This window comes from Dreissena polymorpha, chromosome 3, assembly GCF_020536995.1.
Source record: "Dreissena polymorpha isolate Duluth1 chromosome 3, UMN_Dpol_1.0, whole genome shotgun sequence".
Taxonomy (NCBI): Eukaryota; Metazoa; Mollusca; class Bivalvia; order Myida; family Dreissenidae; genus Dreissena; species Dreissena polymorpha.
In genome coordinates this window covers 149,627,780-149,646,442 of record NC_068357.1, presented here as the reverse complement: position 1 = coordinate 149,646,442, position 18,663 = coordinate 149,627,780, and the positions used below count along the sequence as shown (strand labels likewise).

The 18,663-nt window shown below is 36.1% G+C and overlaps 1 protein-coding gene across 5 annotated transcripts in view; it reads right to left on the bottom strand.

The window, feature by feature from the left end:
• The window catches only part of LOC127871955 (dual specificity tyrosine-phosphorylation-regulated kinase 4-like), a 106,291-nt gene that overhangs the window by 28,043 nt on the left and 59,585 nt on the right, over positions 1 to 18,663 (bottom strand). For all 5 annotated transcript variants that reach the window (XM_052415245.1, XM_052415249.1, XM_052415247.1 and 2 more), the window contains 2 exons: positions 4,328 to 4,570; positions 1,589 to 1,802 (listed from right to left, as the gene is read on the bottom strand). In XM_052415245.1, coding sequence (XP_052271205.1) covers positions 1,589 to 1,802; positions 4,328 to 4,570 — 457 coding nt within the window. The remainder of the gene's footprint in view (positions 1 to 1,588; positions 1,803 to 4,327; positions 4,571 to 18,663) is intronic.

Genomic DNA, 18,663 nt, shown 5'->3' with positions numbered 1-18,663 from the left:
CATTAAGCCTGTGCGGACTGCAGATTGGACAGCACTTTACACACATGCATTCAGCCTGTGCGGACTGCAGATTGGACAGCACTTTACACACATGCATTCAGCCTGTGCGGACTGCAGATTGGACAACACTTTACACACATGCATTAAGCCTGTGCGGACTGCAGATTGGACAACACTTTACACACATGCATTCAGCCTGTGCGGACTGCAGATTGGACAGCACTTTACACACATGCATTCAGCCATGTGCGGACTGCAGATTGGACAGCACTTTACACACATGCATTAAGCCTGTGCGGACTGCAGATTGGACAGCACTTTACACACATGCATTAAGCCTGTGCGGACTGCAGATTGGACAGCACTTTACACACATGCATTAAGCCTGTGCGGACTGCAGATTGGACAGCACTTTACACACATGCATTAAGCCTGTGCGAACTGCAGATTGGACAGCACTTTACACACATGCATTAAGCTTGTGCGGACTGCAGATTGGACACCACTTTACACACATGCATTAAGCCTGTGCGGACTGCAGATTGGACAGCACTTTACACACATGCATTAAGCCTGTGCCGACTGCAGATTGGACAGCACTTTACACACATGCATTAAGCCTGTGCGGACTGCAGATTTGACAGCACTTTACACACATGCATTAAGCCATGTGCTGACTGCAGATTGGACACCACTTTACACACATGCATTAAGCCTGTGCGGACTGCAGATTGGACAGCACTTTACACACATGCATTAAGCCTGTGCGGACTGCAGATTGGACAGCACTTTACACACATGCATTAAGCCTGTGCGGACTGCAGATTGGACAGCACTTTACACACATGCATTAAGCCTGTGCGGACTGCAGATTGGACAGCACTTTACACACATGCATTAAGCCTGTGCGGACTGCAGATTGGACAGCACTTTAAACACATGCATTAAGCCTGTGCGGACTGCAGATTGGACAGCACTTTACACACATGCATTAAGCCTGTGCGGACTGCAGATTGGACAGCACTTTACACACATGCATTAAGCCTGTGCGGACTGCAGATTGGACACCACTTTACACACATGCATTAAGCCTGTGTGGACTGCAGATTGGACAGCACTTTACACACATGCATTAAGCCTGTGCCGACTGCAGATTGGACAGCACTTTACACACATGCATTAAGCCTTTTCGGACTGCAGATTGGACACCACTTTACACACATTTATTAAGCCTGTGCGGACTGCAGATTGGACACCACTTTACACACATGCATTAAGCCTGTGCGGACTGCAGATTGGACAGCACTTTACACACATGCATTAAGCCTGTGCGGACTGCAGATTGGACAGCACTTTACACACATGCATTAAGCCTGTGCGGACTGCAGATTGGACAGCACTTTACACACATGCATTCAGCCATGTGCTGACTGCAGATTGGACACCACTTTACACACATGCATTCAGCCATGTGCGGACTGCAGATTGGACAGCACTTTACACACATGCATTCAGCCATGTTTTCCCAGAACAAGGCTCAAATACTATCAATCCAAAACAAGTTTAACTTCAATTTAATCTCATTCACCTGCCGGGGTCATGGGCAGTTTATTGCCATATTGGTCCTGCTTGCTCCTCTCGGGCGTCCCAATGGTGGAGTACGTGTTCTGGCGTGACTCGGGCTTTCCAAGAGAGGGTAGCGTTGACCCCTCGTTTCCCTCCTTGTGGCGCCGGTGGTGGTGCTCAGACTGGTTGAGCTGGGGAAGCGTGGTGGTTGGGGCGACGGCTGCCACCAGCTTGCCCTGTGTGGTGGAAGAAAATACTGTAAACATATAGAAATTCGTCGGTATGAAATTTCGTTGTTTAATAAAAAACAACTAATTCGCTGACACGTAATTTCGTGGATATCAAATTTTCGGGAAAGACTGACAGTCATTATGATTAAACTTTTATTTAAACAACCAGAGTAATAACGAAGCATTATCTGCTAATCTGTGTTGACAGCAAGACTTGAGGTTAATGTGCACCAGAGACTCTGTGTGCACTGAAGCATGAAAGTGTTGCCGATAATTGTCGATAAGAGCGATAAAACCGCGCACTTGTTGGTCCCCATTCGGTAATTGCCATCAATGTTGCTTTGACAATATTTGCAATTCTCAGCGCAATCGGTCCCCTAGTAGTATCAATTGAGTAAAAAGGTCCCCAAAATACACGTGTGAAAACCGTTATGTCTCTTTTAACTTTAATTCGCACTAATTGACATATATGATCGATCTGCAAACTGTTACTTTGACGACGTCATGTGAAAGAGAACAATCGTTGATGTACAGTTTAAATGCCGTGCTTGATATAAAAGTTTTATTACCCAAACACTTATCGAGAAAACAACATATTGTATTAACTAGCATATCTCAATCAAACAATGTCTTGTTCAATTTGGAAAAAGGAAACAGTTCAGACACATTCTTCTACTATAGCAGGATTGCTTTGTAATGCTATGTATTATATTTATTAACCATGATGAATAAAACGTTCATTAACGATGATGAATAAAAAAAGAAAAACTCATAGATATAATGTAATGTGACCTTCTGAAGTGAAGTAACTATTAAAAAAAACAAATATCTCGGATAACCGACAACAATAGAAAATTTCAGAAATGACCGATTTCGGATTAAAAATGTATAAAAAATCGTTGGTACTTGATTTCGTGGTTCAGCGGACCAACGAAATCCACGAAAATTCGTACCACACGAAATTTAATGGTTTTACAGTATACAGTTTGATTTGACCATTTGAAAAGTAAATAGAATTTATCAGCAGATCTGATGCCCCTGTATCACCACCACCATAGCATGGTGATTGTGGCGAGCACTGCAACCAGCTTGCCCTGTGTGGTAGAAGACAGTGGAAAGTCTTAGAATATTTATATCACCCCTTGCCACAGCAAAGCCTGTGTTGCAGAAGACAGTGGAATGTTTGAGACAAACTTGTTTGATTTAACCACTTGCCAATTGTAACTCTGTGTGGCGGAAAACAGTGGAATGCATTAGAAAGAATAGTTTAATTTGACCATCAGCCAGTTGTAAAGAAAAATAATTATATCTGCCAATCAGATGCACTTTATTACTTTCATTTTTTTCTGACAATCGAAGGGTGTCATGGAAATAAATTAACGCTTTTCATAGGGAAAAGGTAACATTTTTTTCCTTTAATACATGCCAATTTTTCATATATTGTTGCTTAATGTTAAATAAACAAAAATACCTTGACATCCTTTAGAATTGTATGATTGATTGTATTAACAATTTTGTCTCTCATCAAAGGTCAGTGGATAATGAATGTTAATTCTTATATGAAATGGCTTCACATGCTATTGAAAAAGAGCACATTTTGTAGGGTTTAACCTTTCAAAATAATTTTGAATTATCAATTTTATCATTCAATAAAAACTTTCCCTCTTTGTAAAACTCCAAACCTTGTTTACTTATTTGTTAACAATTATTCATTGAAAATAATGGTGATTAGCCATCTGCAAGCTGAGTAAGGTTGTCCTTGCATATCCTGAGTGCTTGAACCATACTGTTGATTTTAATTGATCTGAAAATATGTCAATTACACTCAGGGCCCTCAATCCATTTTAGGGGAAGCGGGTCGCTACCCATAGCAGGGGGAATTTTCGCGGCGTTTCCCTTTTGGGAGGGATTTTTTACTTACTCTCTAATTATAACATTTGTACATGTTTTCACTATATTCATTGCTTTTTTCATAATTTAGTATGTTTGACAAGATTAAATAAAAATAGAATTGAGATACAATAATCATGAGACACATCTAATCTATAAACAAAAATTTTTTTTTTTAGGGGGAATTTTTCCCCCAAAAAGGGGAAAAAAGTATGCTTTTCAGGGGGGGGAATGCATTCGAATTTCGGCCGTGGATTTGACAGATTGAAGGCCCTGTACACAAACATATTTTTAAAAATTAGAAAAAAAATCTAAGTAAATATTCTATAAACAAAACTCAATTGAAGTTTCAGACAGCAATTTTTTAAAGTATATAAATAAAATGTGTAATTAACCCATTTACGTCTAAAAAAAGGCCTTGGCAAACAGCGCAGACCCAGATGAAACGCCACATGATGTGGCATCTCATCAGGGTCTGGGCTGTTTGCTTAAAGGAATTTTTGTAAGAAATATTTTATTAGAAATAAATATACTAGACATCCCTTATTTTGGAAATAAATTGATCCAATTTAGAAGGATGGGAGAGTCCACTAGGCATAAATCGGTTAATAGGCAATCTCTACACTGATTCATTGACCTACCTCTTGATGCACCAGCCCATTCTTGTGATGTTTGCCAGAGTCCCCACCTTGGTCCCGGCTCTTGTGTGTTGAGATGTGGTTGTTCTGCTGTAGTGAGGATTGGGGGGCGATAGCAGGAGGCTGAGGGCCACTGTTCACCGTCTGGCCGTGACCCAGCGACTGACCCAGTGACTGACCGAGCGACTGACCCTCAGGGCCCTGTTTTGAGCGGTGGAGCCTGTGAGTGCTGGCATGGGTGGGGCTCTGAAACAGGTAAGGATTGGTGTAAACATGTGGGACGGTGTGTCAAGTTAATAGATAAGTGTGTAACAAAACACAAAAGAACCTTAAGGATCTTTGAATATTAAATTGAATGGTCCTCTGGGCTATGCCATCTCAAGGACATGTTTTAGGTTTTCATTTTAAAAAACCCTTTTAAGGCCCCGTGACTTATCAACGAAGCAAAACAATTTTCAAGAAGGAGAATGCAATGAACATTCCTATCAAATTTCTTCATTTCTACTATGCAGTGCAGAACTGTATTTCGTTTAGAGACAGAGGCACACACTCATTACACACCCATAAATGACAAACATCATGGTATCTCTCTCACCAGGAACATGGTGGGCTAAGGTGAGCTAAAACAAAAAGAGTGTCAAGAAAAAAGGCATAGTGTCCAGAAAATTCTAACAGGACTCGCATTTCTCATTTTGTACATTTTTTATATCCTAAGAAAAAAAGGCCAGTGTTGAAAAAATGAAGTCAATTACACTAAAAATGTCCTCTACTTTGAACAAACCCAATCAAGTGTGCTAAGACAAAGGCAAGTGCTGCAACAAAAAAAAGAATTGCAAACAGATTGAAGACCTTGTTTGGTGAAGAAAATGATATCATAGGGCATTTTTATCATATTGTACTTTATCCTATGAAATCAATAGTGTATAGAAAATAGACAAGGAATGAAAAATAGGCTAGTGTGTCAACAAAATAGATAAGTGTGTCAAGAAAGCAGGTAATCAGAAAAAAAGGAAAAAGTGCAGAGAAAATATGTTTGTAAGAAAACTAGTGCAGACTTAGACAATAGGAAAAAGTGTCAAGACAATAGGCAAAAGTGTCAATAAAATAGGTAAAAGTGCCAAGAACAATAGACTTAAGTGTCAATACAATAGGCAAGAGTGTCAAGGAATTGCAAAAGGGTCTATACAATAGGCAAATGTGTAAAGACAATAGGCAAAAGTGTCAGGACAACAGGCATAATGTCAATTCAATAGGTAAGAGTGTCAAGAATTATAGAAAAATGTTGCAAAACAATAGTAACAAGAAACCGTTGGAGACGAGTGATGCTCCCCAAAGGTTTTTTTTGTCACAATATTACACTATATATTCAGATAAAAAAACGTCTTGAGGGCACAGTAGTTGGGGGGACTAGAATTTTTTTAAAGAAAATTTCAAAGGGCCATAACTCTGTGAAAAATCATTCCACCAGAACCCGCTGATAATATGCACATCACCTCTTGGTAGTGAAGCTTCCCATAAAGTTTCATTTAATTCCTGTCATAAGTTGCTGAGAAATAGCCCGGACAAGAATTGCACTATATGTACAGTTAATGGAAAATTTCAAAGGGCCATAACTCTGTGAAAAATCATTCCACCAGAACCCGCTGATAATGTGCACATCACCTCTTGGTAGTGAAGCTTCCCATAAAGTTTCATTGAATTCCAGTCATTAGTTGCTGAGAAATAGCCCGGACAATAATTGTGCACGTATGGACGGACGGACGCAAACACGGACGGATGGATGGACGGACAGATGAAGCGGCGACTATATGCTCCCCCCAAAATAAATTTTGGGGGAGCATAAAAAGTGTCAAGACAACAGGAAGAGTGTCATTACAATAGGCAAGAGTGTCGAGACAACAGGCAAGAGTGTCAAGACAATAGGCAAGAGTGTCATGAAAACAGGCAAGAGTGTCAAGACAATAGGCAAGAGTGTCATGACAATAAGCAAGAGTGTCAAGACAATAGGGACGAGTGTCAAGACAACAGGCAAGAGTGTCATGACAATAGGCAAGAATGTCATGACAATAGGCAAGAGTGTCAAGACAATAGGCAAAGTTTCGTGACAACAGGCAAGAGTGTCAAGACAACAGACAAAAGTGTCAAGACAATAGGCAAGAGTGTCAAGACAATAGACAAGAGTGTCAAGACAATAGACAAGAGTGTCAAGACAAAGGGCGAATGTGTCAAGACAATAGGCAAAAGTGTCAATACAATAGGCAAGAGTGTCAAGACAATAGGCAAGAGTGTCAAGAAAATAGGCAAGAGTGTCAAGACAATAGGCAAGAATGTTATGACAATAGGCAAGAGTGTCAAGACAATAGGCAAGAGTGTCAAGACAATATGCAAGAGTGTCAAAACAATAGGCAAGGGTGTCAAGACAAAAGGCAAATGTGTCAAGACAGAAGGCAAGAGTGTCAAGACAAAAGGCAAATGTGTCAAGTCAATAGGCAAAAGAGGACAATTGGCAAGAGTGTCAGGACAATTGGCAAGAGTGTCAAGACAATAGGCAAGAGTGTCAAAACAATAGGCAAGAGTGTCAAGACAAAAGGCAAATGTGTCAAGACAATACGCAAGAGTGTCAAGACAATAGGCAAGAGTGTCAATACAATATGCAAATTTGTCATGACAACATGCAAGAGTGTCAAGACAATAGGCAAGAGTGTCATGACAAAAGGTGAGTGTCAAGACAATTGGCAAGAGTGTCAAGACAAAAGGCAAAAGTGTCAAGACAATAGGCAAGAGTGTCAAAACAATAGGCAAGAGTGTCAAGACAAAAGACAAATGTGTCAAGACAATACACAAGAGTGTCAAGACAATAAGGAAAAGTGTCAGGACAATAGGCAAAAGTGTCAGGACAAAAGGCAAGAGTGTCAAGACAATAGGCAAGAGCGTCAAGACAACAGGCAAGAGTGTCATGACAAAAGGCAAGAGTGTCAGGAGAATTGGCAAGTGTCAGGACAATTGGCAAGAGTATCAAGACAATATGCAAAAGTGTCAAAACAATTAAGGCAAAAGCTTCACGACAATAGGAAAGATTGTCAAGATTATAGGCAACAGTGTCAGTTCAATAAGCAACTGTTTCAAGTCAATAGGTAAGATGGTAAGAAACAATACGCAACAGTGATACGCAAATATGCAAATGTATTTAGAAGAATAGACAAGAGGGCATGAAAATAGGCAAGATTGTCATAACAATAGCCAAAACTGTCAAGTCAATAAGCAAATGTTTCAAGACAACAGACAAGAGTGTCAATAAAATAGGCAAGATTGTCATGACAATAAGCAAAACTGTCAAGTCAATAGGCAATAGTGTCCAGACAATAAGCAAGAGTGTCAAATCAATAGGCATTAGTATAAAGTCAATAGGCAAGAGTGTCGAGACAATAGGCAAGAGTGTCAAGACAAAAGGCAAGAGTATCGAGTCATATAGGCAAGAGTGTCAAGACATTAGGCAAAAGTGTCAAGACAATAGGCAAGAGTATCGAGTCAATAGGCAAGAGTGTCGAGACAATAGGCAAGAGTGTCAAGACAATCAACAAGTGTCAGGAACAAAGGGCAAGAGGGTCAAGAAAATAGGCAAGGATGACAACAACATATTCAAGATTGTACTGAAAATAAGAGATTGCGCAAATGAAATGAAGACAGGCAAAATCTGTACATTACATGCAAATATGTAAATTGTTAAGGATAATGAAGTTATGAGGCAATTTGATTATTTTATACTTCTTCATCCCATGAAATCAAGTGTATGAAGAAAATAGTAAGGTTATTAGGACAAACAAAATAGCTGGAAAAAAGACAGACTATTTTTAAGAAAAACCTATGTATATAATACAATAATAATAAATGTGAAACAGGATATATGCTGGAAATTAGTATCTTATATAGAAACATTCAGCAAAAACAACCATTTTACACATAACCTTAGAAATTTACTCACTAAATTTCCACTGAATCCTCCACTTAAATAACGCTTCTGAGCTGAACGTAAGTGAGAATGTGTTAACTGAATCTCCATTTTTAAGTTTTCATGTGCTAAAACCATCTTTGAATGCATATGAAATTAGTATAGATATGATTTTTATTTCATCACAATATAATAGAACACAGAATCACAGTCCACATGCAGTTCCGTTAAAAAAACAGTCTGATTCAATTACAGTTATTTTAATAGGTACACACTATTGCTGGCGCCAAAGGCCCAATATCCATATATGTCACCATAACTTTCAATGGTTTACAGAAAATCATTTATCTGTAACATTATACCCTAGTCACTTAAAAGTGTTTTCCTAATTGAGAACCAAAATGTTCACAGATTAACCTCCTGTATCCTTAATCAGAACTTTTAAAATGTTGTCAACATCCCTTCTTAACGACTACAAAATCTTAAACGACCAAACACACAAAAATTACTTAAAACAATTATGTTATCAGTTTGCTAAAAGAATTTCAAATTAATTACTATTTGTTACACCACACATAAAAACATAATCCAAACATAAGTGCCACAGATTTGTCAAGCCAATCATATTGTTTTTCACGCATGCGAAACACAGCATTTTCATTTTTCTAATATACCATTGAACCACGCAATATTCTTGTTACTGAATGTCCAACTATATAATAAGAGGAGCATGCATATTCTTAAAGTTCAGCTCATCAAATAATAAATCCGTGTTTGACTATTTCCTTATTTTGTGGTATATTTATTCATAAATTGTACTTAATTGTATGAAACAAAACTTGTTAAACTAAAACTTTAAACCAAGTTCAAATAAATATGTGCACAAAAACGTTGAGCAGCTATTCATTTTAGTGAACAGGATATTAGCAAAAACAAAATCAGCGCAATTATAGTTCACAAGGTTCAAAGTGGCCCTGTTTGAACGTTAACAATAGGCCACATTTTACTACCATTATTTGTTATCCGACACCCAATCAATAGTCATTTTTGAAAGAATAATATTTCCACACATATCATAGACACAAAACCCACCAAAAAATAATAAAAAGCTGCTAAGCCATAATTAAATCAGTCACCTGTGAAAATAAAAGTGTGACAAACCTAATATACAAAAGCAATAATTTTATAATATGTTTTAGAGCATTTAAAATATATCACCGTTTGTCGAGTCAGATTATATAGAATGGTATTATTTTTATAAGTGTAATTAATTTTATTATGTGTGAAGAACTGCACAGCTTGCTACTTTTTATACAACAACAACAACAACATTTATTAGCTCTTAAGCATACAATTGCTTTTAAGCCAAATGCATTATACAATTATACATAATACACAAGTGTAACGACATGGATGATAATTATTATGAAATGAGGTAATAACTATAAAAATTATGTAATGGAGGAAGTTAACAAATATTTTACTGATTCATAACAAAGGATATTTTCTTCTAGTAACATTGATAATAAAAGTTGTTAATAAAATAATGAGACAAAGAGAACATTGTATACATTGAACACAATGCAGTTGAATGCATGAGCAAATGTAAGTATTGCACATCAAGTATGTCCTTTATTTGACATCATTTACTTGGAAAAGCCATAAAAAGTATAGACAAATAAATCGTCTAGCAATCAAAAAGCTTCTCTTTCTTTAAAGGAAGAGGCAAAAATAACTTTTACTGCTAACTCTTACTGCCATTTCTACTTTGAAGTCAATCTATTTTAATATATTTAAGTTTCATTTTAAGACTTTCGCAATTTTTGGATTTGAATAACAAACAAGAGCTGTCTCCATCAGAAGACATATGCCCCCCATAAAAGCTTTTTGAAACCTAAACGCAGATTTCAAAACCTAAAGGCGGACCTAAAGTTCAAGTTCAAGGTCAAAGCAGTCAAGATTTGTGTGCGTATGGAAATGCCTTGTCCATATACACATGCATACCAAATAGGAGCATTTGTCGAAACCTAAACGCAAAAGTGCGAAGGACAGACAGACGGATGGACAGATGGACGGACAGTGCGACATGCTATATGCCACCCTACTGGGGACATAAAAAAAGTTAAGTTTTGATATAGGACAATAACAATCCAACATGCACAACTTCATAACATAAGGAAAAAAACTCAATTTTTCGATGATTCAAGGGCTGTAACTCAATTTGGCTGATTATCGAACTTGACCTAGATCTTATGACCTTACACATTTTCATGAGGTGTGGCGGAGATCCTATGAAATTCGCTCCAGTTATTGAGCGGCGACGAGAAAAAACGCAATATTTCGATGATTCATTAAGGGCCATAACTCTGGAGTGTCTGGGTCAATTTGGCCGATTATCGAACTTGACTTAGATGTAATTGCCTTACACATTTTTATGAAGTGTGGCGAAGATCCTATGACGATTGCTTGAGTTATTGAGCGGAAACGAGAAAAACACAATTTTTCGATGATTCAAGGGCCATAACTCAGGAGTGTCTGGGTCGATTTAGCCAATTATCAAATTTGATCTATATGTTATTGCCTTACACATTTTCATGAAGTGTGGCAAAGATCCTATGACATTTGATAAAACGCACTTTTACGATGATTCAAGGGCTGTTACTCAGCAATGTCTGGGTGAATTAGGCCGATTATCGAACTTGACCTAGATGTTATTGCCTTACACATTTTCATGAAGTTTGGTGAAGATCTGATGACAAATGCTCAAGTTATTGAGCGGAAACAAGAAAAAAAATCAATTTTACGATGATTCAAGGGCCGTAACTCAAGAGAGTCTGGGTCAATTTGACAGATTATCAAACTTGACCTAGATGTTATTGCCTTACACATTTTCATGAAATTTGGTGAAGATCTGATGGCAATTGCTTGACTCATTGAGCGGAAACTAATCCGGACGGCCTAACGGACTGACTGAATAACTGACTGACTAACTAACGGACGGTGCGATTTTAATAGGCCCCCAGAACCTATGTTCTTGGGGCATAAAAATACTGGATTAATTCTATTTACTCATGAATATTTGGAATAGAAACAATTTGTAAAATGATATATAAAAAAAATAACTGCAGCATTGTTTATAAATCTTAACTTAACTTTGTAACTAGCAACCCAAAATGTATGTAGGCAGTACCTTGGATGTGCTTCCACAGATGTTTGATACGCAGATTCGGTTGGGTATACATTTGAGCACTACAGACAGTATAATGTTGTTGTTTTTTTAACAAGGCAAAGGAAAAAGATCGTTGAGTATAAGAGATGATAAATAAAGTAATAAAGTACACAGGTAACCAAGGGATGGAAATCTAATGATGACTTTTCCAAAGAGGGCAATTCTTTTGTCCAACAAGCAAACTTGTTTTAAGTCTACTTGCCCAATAAAAATTTCTATTCAAAGAAGTAAACATTAAATTCTATGAACAAGTTTGACTTTTGTATTAATAAAAATGCTTGAGGACATAAATTATTATTATGAATATGTCCAGGAAAAAAATAAAATTTTGATATTTATAAATAAATTTCATTGCAGTAGCTGCTTAATAGGTTGCAAATCATAAAGAAGTTAATTAGCCTGAAATATTGTTATCCTGTCCCATTTTGTAGCTTTCCAATTCCCTGAGTACTTCATAACAGATACTATACTGTTGATACTATGTTTTGATCAAAGACAGCTTTCTTTACAGGTAAAATACTAAATATCAAGTAAACTCACCATTTTCAAAAAAATATGAAACACTTTGACCCACACACATTCGAAACACTTGCAGAGTAGAGGTATGGAATTAAATACACATACATTATAATCAAGCCAGACTCAGGCTTTAATGCGTTACCTACTGTTTCAGACTCAGGCTTTAATGCGTTACCTACTGTCTCAGACTCAGGCTTTTATGCGTTACATACTGTTTCAGACTCAGACTTTAATGCGTTACATACTGTTTCAGACTCAGACTTTAATGCGTTACGTACTGTTTCAGACTCAGGCTTTAATGCGTTACCTACTGTTTCAGACTCAGGCTTTAATCCGTTACATACTGTGTCAGACTCAGGCTTTAATGCGTTACATACTGTTTCAGACTCAGGCTTTAATGCGTTACATACTGTTTCAGACTCAGGCTTTAATGCGTTACATACTGTTTCAGACTCAGGCTTTAATGGGTTACATACTGTTTCAGACTCAGGCTTTAATGCGTTACATACTGTTTCAGACTCAGGCTTTAATGCGTTACATACTGTTTCAGACTCAGGCTTTAATGCGTTACATACTGTTTCAGATTAGCCTGAGCAGTCTGCACAGGCTTGTCAGGGACTTCACTTATTACCTAGACTGGATTATTGTTTTAAACAGACTTCCTGTAAACAAAAAAGCAATAAAAGCGGAAGGTGTCATAAAGAGCCCGGAGCCAGTTGATTTTTGCCTGGGCAACCCAAATTCAAAAGTTGGTAGTCCAGTCCGGCATCTAGCTTTTTTAAGCTGGCATCATTTCAGTGTAAGTAAACATTTAATACAAATTGGTGACTGTGGATTTTTAATTAGCTTAATAATGTTCATTTATCAAGGCCAAAGAAATGATTAAACTCAGACTCATATGAAGACAATAGAAAGAGTGTCATATGTTAGCAATGTTGTTGTTTAGAAATCTGTTATTTTATTTAAAGAAAGTATAAGATAAACATGACACTACAGGTATATGGTACCGGGCTCATTATTCTTTAGCAGGGCAACCAAAATACTAAAGATGGATCCAATATGGGCAACCAAAGTGTAAAACATTAGTTTCAATCCCTGGGTAAGCCTGTGCAGACTTGGTTGACACTTTATGCATATGCAGTTGTTTTTTTCCAGAGCAGGGCTCAAGAGTCAACAATACAGAAAGGACAGTCAAGATTACCTGTGAACCATGTTTTGGCTTCGTCATGCTCTCAAGACCCGCTAACCCAACGCCTGGTAAGACTGGTACCCGGTGCTTCTTTTCACCCCCACCCACCATTGGCAGACGCATTCCGTACTCCATAGTAATATCCAACATTCAATACTCAATTAAAAATAGTTGTACCGAGCTTAATTTTGAATCCTTATCCGACAACTTAACGGTTGACCATAAAAATAAGTTTCAATCACAGTAAATTATCATTCTTAAGTTACTTCTGAATCTGGTAGACCTATATCACTTGCGTCCTATGTCTACCATTTGATATTCTGGCACCCAAATGGGTAAGGTCCCCATTGCTTCTATTCAAATGTTGAAACTATTCTACTTCTTCTGAAAATTTCTTCAATAATTATCTCCCTTTGTTAAGAGCAATGCATTTTTTTCCACACTGTGTTTCAGTAATGCTTTATTTAGATATATATTACCATAGATATGTACATGCACTATAAGATACACTATTATCTTTCCAATTATTAGGCACTAATTCTTCCTTTGACAAAAGTTCTTTTTTTGCATAATCACCATCATTGCATACAAAGGGTATGATAAACATCATCTTATGTATCATAAATTAATCTTTAAAAGTTAGATATAACATAAACTTTAAACAATTTGGAATTGTTATCTAAGAAATAATTAACTTCCACTAGTTAAGTTTATGTACAATAATAATTATCCCTTTTCAACGAACTTAATCAGTAACAACTAAATTAAGAGATTACATTTTCGTAAATGGATGACAGAAAAATAAATCATGTAAAAATGTTATTAAATCTACAAATATCATTAACATGCACTATTCTAAAAAACTATCATGGCTGTGTCTTTTTTTATTTCATCATCTATTTTATTATGCATAACAATAGAGTTAAAAGGTGTGCTAATCTGCTTTTATTGCAAGTTCATTTGATTTGATTTGGTATTATAATATGTTGTAACAGTATTGCATTAATGCCACACACAAAAAAGAAAACACAATAATATATATAAAGGATTGAATAAGACACTACAACTTAATTATGCAGCTTAAAGTATCACAACTAATACAAGACAGCAGTTATGGCCCTTATGTTATCACCTGAGCTCAAGGTGTGACAACGTCCGAGACTACATCAAGTGAAACAGTTTTTGACCCCCCTTGACCAAGATTCAAAAATGACCTCAACATTTTCAAGATATACATTCTGACCATGTTTCATCAGGATTGAGTCATAAATGTTGCCTCTAGAGTGGTAGAAAGATTTAACAAGATTGAAGATTGACCTAGTGTTTTTGTTTTTGGATACAAGTGACCCTGATTCATAGTCAAACTATGTATTGTTAAGAAAAACAGTCTGATAAAGTTTCATCAAAATTGATTCATAAAGGTGGCCACTAAAGTACTAAAACTTTTTACCTAATGATCATCATTTTGGATGCACATAATCAAGATTCAAACGTGGCCTTAAGATATTGTCAAGATAAAAATTCTGACAATGTGTTTCAGTGAATCATAAACATAGAAGATGAAAATCACCCTGACAACACCAAACATATGGTGACCACAATTATTCAACAATAGCACTATTTTATGCTCAGGTGAGCTTAAAATATTTGTGCAAAGGATCAGAAAAAAATAAAATAATTTGAAGCACTCTGTAAATGAATTTATACATTAACAAATATGAAACATTACAATTAATTGTTGTACACAATACATAGCTAATTTTGATAAAGTAATTTGGTGTCAATTTACATGTGAGTTTTGTTTCAACTTAATAATTAATTGTTTGTGATTTTGTTGTAAACTTAAACAAGAGCACCGCATAACGGGCGCCACGCTCGGCTGCTAAAGCTTGGCAAGATTTTAATTTTTTTTAGAGGTCACAGTGACCTTGACCTTTGACCTAGTGACCCAACAAGAGATGTGATTGTCAGAAACACAATGCCCCCTACTGCGCTGCATTGAAATAAAATTTCTATTTATCATTTGGCAGGTATAGAAATCATCTCCCTTTAAAGGTTATTACTTCCCTTGAATTTTGTCCAATCCAACCTGGGGGGTGGGGGTGGGGAGGGTCTCACAGTCAATTATGACCATGTCAGACATCAATGACAACCAAGGCCTGTGGTTTAAATGAGATCATAACCAGAGTTGATCATGTATCTATGGACATAAGTCCACAGGTATGTAATGAACATCAAAGAAATTATAATTATAATTATCATATAAAAAAAACTTTGAAAAATCAATCATTTGGGTTATTAATAATCAAAATAATAAATCTTTACAGTAACTGTGAAAAGAACTTCAATTCTTGGTAAGGCAATATATAATATGAGATTTATAATTATATTAATTACTTCCCTTGAAAATAATTGTCTGTAACAAATCATTATTTTTAGTAGCAAATAATTAAAAGACACTATACTGTGACTGTAGATTCACCACTCAAAATGTGCAGCTCCATGAGATACACATGCATGCCAAATATATAAAGTGGCTATGTTCAATATTGAATAATTTCCTCCCTTTTTAAAGCTTATTACTTCCCTTAAATCTGTATTTTTTACCATAGACCATAGGATGACCTTGACCTTGACCTTTTACCACTATGTGTTTGTCAGAAACACAATGCCGCCTACTGCGTTGCTTTGATTTATTTAACAAAAATATATACGTGGGCAGGTCAGATAACTATGTCCATTTAAAGCTTATTACTTACCTTGACATTGTTTTTTTGACCCTAGACCTTGAAGGATGATGTTCATCTTGAAATTTTACCACTCAAAATGTACAGCTCCATGAGATACACATGCATGCCAAATATCAAGGTGCTATCTTCAATATTAAAAAAGTTATGGCCAATGTTAAGGTTTAAGCACGACGCCTACGGCGGACGGTGGACATCGGACGGCGACGGCGGACGACGAGCTGGCTATGACAATAGCTCGGGTTTTCTCCGAAAACAGTCTCGCTAAAAAATCACAATCATGTTACTTGAAGTACACGACACTTTCCGCCTAAACTGGATTTTTGCTTAGAAGACACTTCATTTAAGCGAAAAATGTCATAAAAGTGGAAAGTGTTGTCCCTGATTAGCCTGTGCGGACTGCACAGGCTAATCTGGGACGACACTTTACGCACATGCATTATGCCCAGTTTTCTCAGAACACGACTCATATTATCACAAAATCAAGGCTTTTACAATTACAGTTTTTTTCTAGTTTGTGTACAATCAAGATAAATAACAGCTGAGTAAAAGGTTGTACAATTTAAGTAATTTGAGATTAAAAAATCACAGATGAAAAGATTTTTAATTAGTTTCTTTTGGCTCTTTGACAATCAGTGTTTAAAATCTTATTGGCAGCGACCTATTTTCATTCTAGTCCAAAGACACCTTTTTATTGTTTGTGTCATTATTAATATGTATTTTTTTCTTTAGTACTTATTTTTTTGTTTTATTCATTATAGTTCAAATCCTTCCATTGACATGAAAATAAGGAAAGACAAACAACTTATGAAGTAGCAATATATTGAAAAACTAAATGTATGCATGTAAAGAGTAAAACATTAATGACTTTGTAAATTGATAACTTTATTTTACATAAAATATATATGTAATAATATGTATATATTTATATCTTGTAATATATTTAATATATTCCAAGTCCCTGCCTGCTTTATTTAGGTCACAACTCCTATCAATCCATTGAATTAATTGATTGATCTACAACAACATCCATCTGACAATTATTCTTTTCAATATTCAATCCCACAGTTTTTCACTCTCCTTAGATTCACCCATTCACAAGACAGTTTACTACAAATATGGTTGACAACTCAATGAAAACCTTTGAAAAACAATTAATCACATTTATACAGATGTCTTAAAACCACACTGGTTTAAGAAATAAACTTCAATATATTCATGTAACAAAGAACTATATTATATTATTTATCGCCAAAATCTAAAACAATTGCTGATTGAAAACCAATAATTGGTTTAGGATAACAATGTTTTAAAGTTTAAGCTATAGTCAACAATTCAACTATTAAAGGGCCTGAGTCAATAGGCAATAACTTCAATTGAATTGCTAATTTGCGAAAGAAAATTGGTTATTCAAATTTTTTAAACCATTTATTATTTACAATAAAATCAAATGAATGGGTGATTAACTTGAATATGGAAAGCTTTTAACAGAAATGTGCTGATTTAGCTTAGTATAATAGTCCAATGTCTTTAACATAAAAGAAAGCAATCCAGTGAACATTACCACCTGAGCGCTATAATCATTTAGTTTAATATTTTGACTATTAACTTTCCTTTATATATGCTTGTTTTCATCATAATAAGCAAAATTAATGATGTCAACTGTTTTTTTTTTCGTTGAAATGCACATAAAAGCACAATAAATATCAATCTAATGATGCAGACTTTTTTTAAGTAGTTATCAAAATGTTTAAGACATTCATTTCATTTTTATGTTTTTGAAATCCTGAACTTGGTCAACATGTTAGTTATTTGTGCAAATTTTCAGCAATACCTCTTTCAAATCAAGATATTTAGCAAAAGAGTTTTGGACATCCATAATACATGTACATGTGAATTTTATTACCAAACACCACTTTTTAAGTCGGCCCTCTGACATTTCTAATTAAATTTGCTTAGGTCTGGTAAAATTCCAAAACTGTCTGACCTCTGGTCTGATAAAAAAAGTAAACATTTGTTTTTGTCAAACATAACATATTAAGGAAACTACAAAATATGTAAAAAATACTGATTGATTTATGTTTATTTTAAAACAGATTTTATCAGATTTTATCAACCAGTCTAGCAGTCTACCCCAGCAAGATCTATATCCCCATTGCATTTAACAGAGGAAATCGAAAGAAACTACTTTTTGGTTTGAACGTCTCAAAAGCTAGAGGCTCAGACAGTATCGCAAATATTGCACTCGAGAATGGTGCAGCAAATATTGCACTCAAGAATGGTGCAGCTGAACTCGCTCCAGTCATTCAATACATCTTCAAGCAATCACTGGACCAAGCAACACTATCAGCTGACTGGCCACAGCCATTCAATACATCTTCCAGCAATCACTGGACCAAGCAACACTACCAGCTCACTGGCCACAGCCATTCAATACATCTCCCAGTAATCACTGGACCAAGCAACACTACCAGCTGATTGGCCCCAGCCATTCAATACATCTTCTAGTAATCACTGAACCAAGCAACACTTCCAGCTGACTGGCCCCAGCCATTCAATACATCTTCCAGTAATCACTGGACCAAGCAACACTGCCAGCTGACTGGTGGAATGCAAACATTGACCCTGTCTTCAAGAAAGGAGTTAAATGCCCACCTGGCAGAGAACTATAGACCCGTATCTTTAACATAGATATCATGTAAACTT